Source organism: Staurois parvus, unplaced genomic scaffold (assembly GCF_062004578.1).
Source record: "Staurois parvus isolate SC_StPar_1 unplaced genomic scaffold, SC_StPar_1.0 ptg000639l, whole genome shotgun sequence".
NCBI lineage: Eukaryota > Metazoa > Chordata > Amphibia > Anura > Ranidae > Staurois > Staurois parvus.
The window spans coordinates 2,697,902-2,706,220 of record NW_028318435.1 but is presented as its reverse complement, the minus strand read 5'-3'; the positions used below and the strand labels follow the sequence as shown (position 1 = coordinate 2,706,220).

Sequence of the window (8,319 nt, the reverse complement as noted above, 5' to 3'; positions counted from 1 at the left end):
GCGCTGATTGTAATTTTTGTTTTAAGTACCGTAGCAGCAATACTATATCTACCTGTTGGACTTCCTTGGGAGTCCTGAGTATAGAGTACCAATGTGCATCCAGCGAGGCTCTGTGTTCTCTTTCCTGCCTTCTGTATGCAGATTTTGTGATAATCTTTGCTCTTAGTTTATTAACTCATTGGTCTCTAATTGTCTACCATTTTTGCAACTTATTGTTTTATTTTCCCTCTTCATATATTGTGCTTGTGTACTAAGTTTGTTTCCTTGTCTATATATCAGTGCATTCACTGTATTATTCATCAGAAAACTTGTACGGTTTATTTCTGTTGGTCAGTGCTTCTGTTTCTGACTGTTTCTCTGATATTATCTATTCTACAATAAAGTTCCTTATAAAAGAAAAAAAGAAACCTCTCCAAAGTAAGGGAAATTATCTCAGTTTTCACCAACCAAGTTCCCCACTGACATTTCCATTCCTGTTTCCGTTACAACTAAAGATGCTGGATTTAATTTCACTTTCTGTCCTGATGACGGTGGTCATCAGCACATGGGGTGAGAGTTTATTTCCCCAACAGGGACATGGACAGCAATAAAAACCCTAACACCAATTCTTACCCTTCCACCCTCTATCCAACATGAAAAAAAAAAAGATTTTTCGCTTCAAATATACTTAAAGTGTTACTAAACCCACAACAGTAAAAATCAGTCTGTATATGCAGTAAAGCATGCTTGTTATACTCACTGTGGAACCTAAGGGGTTAATCCTCTGCATTATATAAAAACATTGTTTGATCCTGACTACTCTGATTTCCCCCCCCCCTTCTTCTTCCAGTGTCCCCCTCTTATTTCCTGATAAGACATATCATGTGGAGTCACTCTGCACATGCTCAGTTTGGTGTGCATTGCTAGAGAGGTTTTTTTCTTGGGATAGTGCATGTTATCAGCACTATCCAGACCGAGGTGAGTGGTCCTGCATCTTCCTGTGGCAGAATGAAAACTCTTACAAGCTTTAAAATGTGCTCGGCTGGACACTGATAGAAGTCACAAGACTGTTCTAAATGCTGATGAGAAAAGGTATTTAGCAGTTTATATTTACTAAAATAATTGCACTTCCATGTTCTGTGTACTGTGGGAAACCAGATATAGTGAATGCAGGGTCCGGGGTTTAGTAACACTTTAAAGAATGAAATGTCACAAAGAAAAGGCTGTCAGAGAAATCTTCTTAAAGTGATTTTCTGGCTATTGACACATGAAACAGCTCAATATACATACAGGTATGTAAAGTTTTTGATATTTTATTAGAAAAATAAACATTCATGCAGTCATTTTTCCATGGAAATAATCCAGAAGTACATAGAATGTATTTTATTATTTTCAGCCTCTTACAATGCAGCCAAAGGCCAATACACTCTACATACAGAAATGTATTAATACGCCATTGCATCAATGATTTTAAGTTATCACAATTCCCATTTAAAAGGAAATCTGGCATGAGAAACATGAAGGCTGCTGTTTCTGCCATCCTCTTCTCAATATACCAGATGCCTGGCTGTCATGTTGACCCTCTAACTTTATTAGTTTAAGTCACTGACTATGGTAAAAAAAAAAATACTGAAAAGGACTTTTCTCTGAATTATCTGATATGCATATTTCTTCCCCATCAGTAATCTAAAATGTACTGAAACTAGAGACATCCAGGCAACAACATTTTCTAGCAGGTAAGCAAAATTGCCCCCTAGGTTTCTCTCCTGACGGTTTCACTTTAAGATATAGTGAATCTGTCATAGGTGAGGCAAGATTACAAAGTTGTAGGACAGCCAATATACTGTAAAACTTATATGAAGTTCCTGCTGCCATTGTCTAGTACCCAGCTGTGGAAAAATCTGTGCTTTTTAGCCTCATTATCATAAGAACACATAGAAGCTGCAAAGGAGCATGACCTCTGAGTGCTTTAAACGTGGTGATGCTCAGATTGAATTTTTTGTTACTTTGTATCACTCATCTGGACACTACAAAACTATGCTACTTGTCCATTTAGTGAATGTCCAAGTGCTCTTGGAGATATTTTAGAATGATAAACCAGCTGCTCTTCACTAATAAATATCTATGTCCTGTCTTTTAGACAATTATAGCTTACTAACACTCAGTTCTGCTCATGGTACACCTGCTTTGAGTACTAACATCACAATACATTTCACATGCAAGTAGACAAAGTCAACAGAAGATGGATATGCATTTAAAACAAGTATGTTTGTAGTACATATGGAGCTGTAAGCTTTTGTTTGCAGCCACTTCCTTCAACTCCTAGAACATACATATATGACGTACAGGAAAGGGACCTTCATACATCATCTATATATGTATTTCCCTGTCAGTGAATGGCAGATCTCAGGATATGATCTGGATTTTCTACTGTTTTGCAGTTCTTCATTCGTGAATGTCACACTGCGTACTCTACTCTTTGTCTGGACATCATCATTGCTCTTTTTATCTGTTCATAAGATACAAACATTACGATGTTCCATGAGCCCAGTCGTAAGAAAGAGGGAACGAACCTGTAGAGAGACAATGCAAAATCAATCATTGTTCTTTTTTATAGTGTTAATTCTATACTGTTATCCAAATAGTATGTATTGGATTTTAATAGGGTAAAATACAACTACCATAATATCAGCTGAGCCTTTAGTGAACATTAAAACAGACATCAATATGCAAATATTGCAGTCATTATACTGAAGCTAGGTTACTATTTTCAATTCTCAGGATGAACTTTTCAGGCTGCACATATGATGGACCAGGGGTGTCCAAACTTTCAAAACAAAGGGCCAGTTTATTGTCCTTCAGACTTCATGTGAGGCTGGACTGTGGCCAGTAGAAAATGCCCCAGCACCAGTGGGTATACACATTGTCTCAGGCTGGGCGGTCAGTCGGAGTAAAAAACTACAAGGCACCTGTGGTCAGTAGAAGGAGGAATAGTGCCCCATCAATGGTATCAGTGGGAGGAATGTGCCCCATCATTAATATCAGTATGAGAAATTATGCCATGTCGTCTATATCAGTGGGAAGAATAGTGACCCATCATTGGTATTATTGGGAGGAATTATGCCTCATCGTCTATGTAAGTGGGAGGAATAGTGCCCCATTGTCAAGTTTCAGGAATAGGGCCCCACTCTTGTCAGTGGAAGGAATGGTGTTCCAAGGGATGGATAAAGGTAAGCAAAGGACCACATCTGGCCTGTGGGCCTCTGGAGACCACTGTGATAGACCATGGCACATCCACTTAGGGTTCAGATAAATACCATCTGATGCTGCGACCATTCTCAAATTCTAATTTGTTCTAAAATGATGTCTCAGTAGCAGTCATATTGTCTCTTCCTATGCAACCAGACACACCTTTGTGCCGCTCCATCTTAATATCTCATGACAGCCCACTCACAGATAACCCCAGTTACAATGATTGACAATTGCTGGCACTGACTACAGGTCAGAATTCTAGGTGGAAAGTTTTTCTGCTATCCATAATAACCAACATGGTTTTAACAGTTATGAAGAAATTACCCTTTATAAAAGGCTGTTGGTCCCTCTTTGGTGAGCATGGTCCATGAACAGTTCAGGGCTGACTTGTACTGTCCAGGTGGAGAGTTCATGTATCGGGTTTTTACCACATCCACTGGGGAAGCGATGACAGTTGTGCAGAAGCCAGCTCCAAATGCAGACACAAAATGGCAAGGAAGGTTATCTAAATAAATAAAAAACATATGAATGCCATATTAAAATCAATAACTCACTTTTTGGGAAAATATATATACATGTGGAACTATTATTACCTGTCATTAATTTGTGGTTCAGTAAAGCTTCCTTTATCAGGTCATAGGTCACAAGCTCGGTGCAGTTGACGATTGCGTTCCTTGTCACATTTGGAAGAGTTCCTGCAAGACACAAATTGATTGATTCATTTTAGATTTGCCTGAAGTACATTGTATATCATATTATGCTATTAGAGGAAAAGGATCTGACATATGACTGGGCAGCCCACTGCTCCAGTGGTCTCTTTAAATTTAGTCAGCCTTCGATCACATTTTCTAACAAAATAATTATAGCTCTACCCATCTCTCTTTCACGACACTTCTGTGTATCCATTATTTTAATCTGATTATAAACTGAGCCCTTTTCTAGTAATGCCAGATTTATTTTCTAAAAATAGTTACATAAATAGGTTGCAATAACTACACCAAAAATGTCCATTTAGTTAAACCAATACAATAAAGCAAACAAATAAAAATCATACGCACAGTTGATCCAGAGGAAAGCAAAACCCTCATAAAACATGATCCAATTTGCTCTAGCAGGTGAAAAAATTCCTTTCTGACACCCCCCAGGAAGCAATCAGATAATCCCTGGATCAGCTATCCCTGATGTTATTACCTAAATATGTCTTGGAAATGATTACACCTCTGACCTCTTTAATGAAATTCTATATGAAAGAGATAGGATATTTTTGTATAGCTTTTTATGTATACATTTTGCATATGTACCTTTCCAAAGACCTCTCATTCCTTCTCCCCTGGCAATGGTTTTGTAGGCATTCAGAGTACCGCTGTATCTCTTCTTCACTCCATGAAGGTTGACCTGCGCTTGAAATCTGACTTTCACCACATCTGTTGGTTGGGCAATGGTAACTGCCAGTGCCCCTGTTGTACATCCAGCCATTATCCTGTGGATGATGCTTGCTTCTGCAAATAGAGAAATACACAGTGCTTACAAATGGCCCTACAATAAATTATTATGAGAAAAGCAGGAGTGATACATTCATAATACATGGCTTTTGTTACTAGTTATAGACTTACTCTCTTTCCCGTTGGTGTAGAAGAGTTTCACTGTATCATAAAGACCAATTCGAATGGAGGCGAAGCTCATTTGTCTCTGCAGTCCAGCCACTAACCCATTGTATAGGCTCTTTGGACCTTCTGTCTTGATGATGGTGCTGATGGTTCCAAATACTCCTTTGTAGCGGATGCCATTCATTACTCCAGTCATTGCTGACTCTCCTTGGATCTTAAATAGGAATGTAATAAAGACATGACCATTTGCTTTACTCTAAAATTCATCATACATGTAATAAAAAAAAATACACATGTCTGGTTAGAGCTGGACTAATAAGCCCATACTTCATACAGGTAGCTCAATACAGACATGCATTGGGGTGGATTTACTATAACTGACGCACTAAGAATCTGTTGCAGCTGTGCATGGTACCCATTCAGATTTTAAATTCAGCTTTTTCATTTAACCTTCGGCAATAAGACCTGGAAGCTGATTGGTTTCTATGCACAGCTGCACCAAATTTTGCACTTTCCAGTTTTAGTAAATCTCCCCCATTATGTTCTTTACATAGTTCACCAAAAGCCATTGAATACACCTGAACCGCTCTTACCTGCAGTCTGACTTTGGCTGTGTCCAATGGGAAGGTAAAGAGATCAGCTATACATGCAGCTGTGCCTGCACCAATGAATTTGACAGCTGGTGTTGGGGGGATGTCAGAGGGTCTCAGTCCAACCATTTTGGATTTATTTATTCAAAGCTGCACAGGAACAGAATATGAAATAATAATCAATACTCCTGCAGAGCTCATTTTGAGTATTTAGACTGCCATTACTTAGCAATAACTATATTTATGATTTCTTAGGTAGCATGCAGCCCTTGATTCACCAGTTGCAATCACCACTTGAAGTCAGAAACAAAAATTACAGACGAAAAGTCAGACATTTACTTTGCATAATGAGGTTTCTTCTAAGCAGGTTTAGAAGAGGTAATGGATTACATGCAGGTTATATTCATAGAGGATTTAGCAGTATAATGCTGCTACTTACTTTTCAAACTGGGAAGAATGTCTGCTTGGTCTTCCAGCTGCTTCTGGGCTTCCCTGGGACTATCCATAGAAGAGGGCTCCTTATATCCTGGCAGCCAGCTGTGATGTCATCCAATGGGAGCAGCTCAGGAGGAGGCATTACCTGTGACAGGTGTACACACCCCTCTACTGGGCTCAGCCCTCAAGAAAGCAACATTCCTTTGACCCAACAATTCCAGTTACATGTTATGTACCACATAGGATATAATAAGGCACAAACAAACCCCATTAATTAAGGTGAAGGTCATTGTTTTAAAGTCCACAAAAAAAAGTTATTCTGTTAAACTCTTTAGTGTTGATACATTTTATTCTAAAGATTTGCAGTGGGGCAGTGCCCATACTGCAAGGGTTAATTGCTTGTTTAAGTCTAGAAGATATAGAAAAGAAGGTCTACTTAACTGATCCTCTGGGATACTAGATCGGTCCCCGCAGTGTCTTCTGCCCCATGCTCTGCCGGTTTAAGGCCCTGATGTCAAGACCTAATCAGAGTCCATAGCCCTGCATTGGACGTGATGATGCTAAGTCATTCCATTGACAGAGCGTAGAAACCTTCATCTCTCGGGGAGTGGAGGATCAGGTAAGTAAAATGCTTTTACTAAGCAGCCTGACTGCAAAGGAGGATTTTCATATTTCCTGGAATTGGCCTTCAAGGGTGCAGTGGGTTTACAATAGCTCCTAAACGGGATACAGAAACATCTTCAACCATAAAAAAAGTTTTAAAAAATAGAGAGTAGATTGGTTTTTATTTCAAGCTAATTTTGCCTAAAGTCGGCTATACATCGATCGAAATTCGGCTGGTTCACCAGGGACTGGCTGAACTTCGATCCATGTACGGGCAGGCTGGTTGTACAGAGGTTTATCTACCCCTGCTGAATTTTGGGGTCTGTGCACAATATATGGTCATTATGAAGGAATTATGCTCTCTCTGCTTGATCTTTAAGCAATATATATTATTAATGTGGTTGTAAAGGAAAAACAAAAAAATAAATAAAATAACAAACATGTACCTAACTGCTCTGTGCAATAGAATTGCAACAGAGCGACCCCAATCCTCCTCTTCTCAGGTTTCCCACCAGCGCTCCTCAGCTCTTGCTGGTGCCCCGAATAGGAAGCCGACTGCTATGCATCCATTGACATAGACCGTGAGACTGTGCTATCCCTCATCAGCCAATGGCTCCTGCTGCTATCAATCTGCTCAGTGAGGAGGGACAAAGCCAGGAGAGCAGGAGCTCTCATGCATAGCACTGGATCGCAATGGGGCTCAGTTAGGTATAAGGGGGGTCTTTTCCACAGAGGGTTTTTTTTACCTTAATGCATTCAAAAAACTTGAGGCTCTAGAACCACTTTAAGATTGCATTAGGAAGATAGACTCTTAGGGATTCCCAGATGGACAGGAATTATGGCAAGGAGATATGGCTATTGGAAATATCCAAGTTATATGAGAGGTCAAGCTCCAGCTGTAACTGACACTGTATATACACTGCTCAAAAAAACTAAAGGAACACATTTTAATCAGAGTATAGCATCAAGTCAATGAAACTCCTGGGATATTGATTTGGTCAGTTGAGTAGCCAAGGGGGTTGTTAATCAGCTTCAGCTGCTTTGGTGTTAATGAAATTAACAACAGGTGCACTAGATGGACAACAATGAGATGATCCACAAAACAGAAATGGTTTTACAGGTGGAGCCCAATGACATGTTTTCCTACTCATCTTTTCTGACTGTTTTTCACTAGTTTTGCATTTGGCTAGGGTCAGTATCACTACTGGTAGCATGAGGAGATACCTGGACTCTACAGAGGTTGGACAGGCAGTCCAACTCCTCCAGGATGGCACAGCAATACGTGCCATTGCCAGAAGGTTTGCTGTGTCTCCAAGCATAGTCCCAAGAGCATGGAGGAGATTCCAGGAGACAAGCAGTTACTCTAGGAGAGCTGGACAGGGCCGTAAAAGGTCCTTAACCCATCAGTGGGACCGGTATCTGCTCCTTTGTGCAAGGAGGAACAGGATGAGCACTGCCAGAGCCCTACAAATTGACCTTCAGCAGGCCACTGGTGTGAATGTCTCTGACCAAGCAATCAGAAACAGACTTCATGAGGGTGGCCTGAGAGTCTGACGTCCTCTAGTGGGCCCTGCGCTCACTGTCCGGCACCATAGAGCTCAATTGGCATTTGCCATTGAACACCAGAATTGGCAGGTCCGCCACTGGCACCCTGTGCTTTTCACAGATGAGAGCAGGTTCATCCTGAGCACATGACAGACATGAAAGTGTCTGGAAAAGCTATGGAGTAACGTTATGCTGCTTGTTACATCATTCAGCATGACCGTTTTGATGGTGGGTCAGTGATGGTCTTGGGAGGCATATCCATGGAGGGACACACAAACCTCTACAGGCTAGACAATGGCACCCTGACT

The 8,319-nt window shown here is 40.4% G+C and overlaps 1 protein-coding gene across 1 annotated transcript; it reads right to left on the bottom strand.

The window, feature by feature from the left end:
• Positions 1-1,276: 1,276 nt before the first annotated feature.
• Positions 1,277-6,200, bottom strand: UCP1 (uncoupling protein 1). The gene is made up of 7 exons (XM_089693884.1): positions 5,868-6,200; positions 5,432-5,578; positions 4,845-5,052; positions 4,533-4,730; positions 3,825-3,926; positions 3,556-3,736; positions 1,277-2,552 (listed from the first exon to the last, which is right to left on the bottom strand). The coding sequence occupies exons 2-7, from the start codon at positions 5,555-5,557 to the stop codon at positions 2,438-2,440; spliced, it is 930 nt and encodes a 309-aa protein (XP_089550010.1). The 5' UTR covers positions 5,558-5,578; positions 5,868-6,200; the 3' UTR covers positions 1,277-2,437.
• Between the last annotated feature and the right edge of the window lie 2,119 nt (positions 6,201-8,319).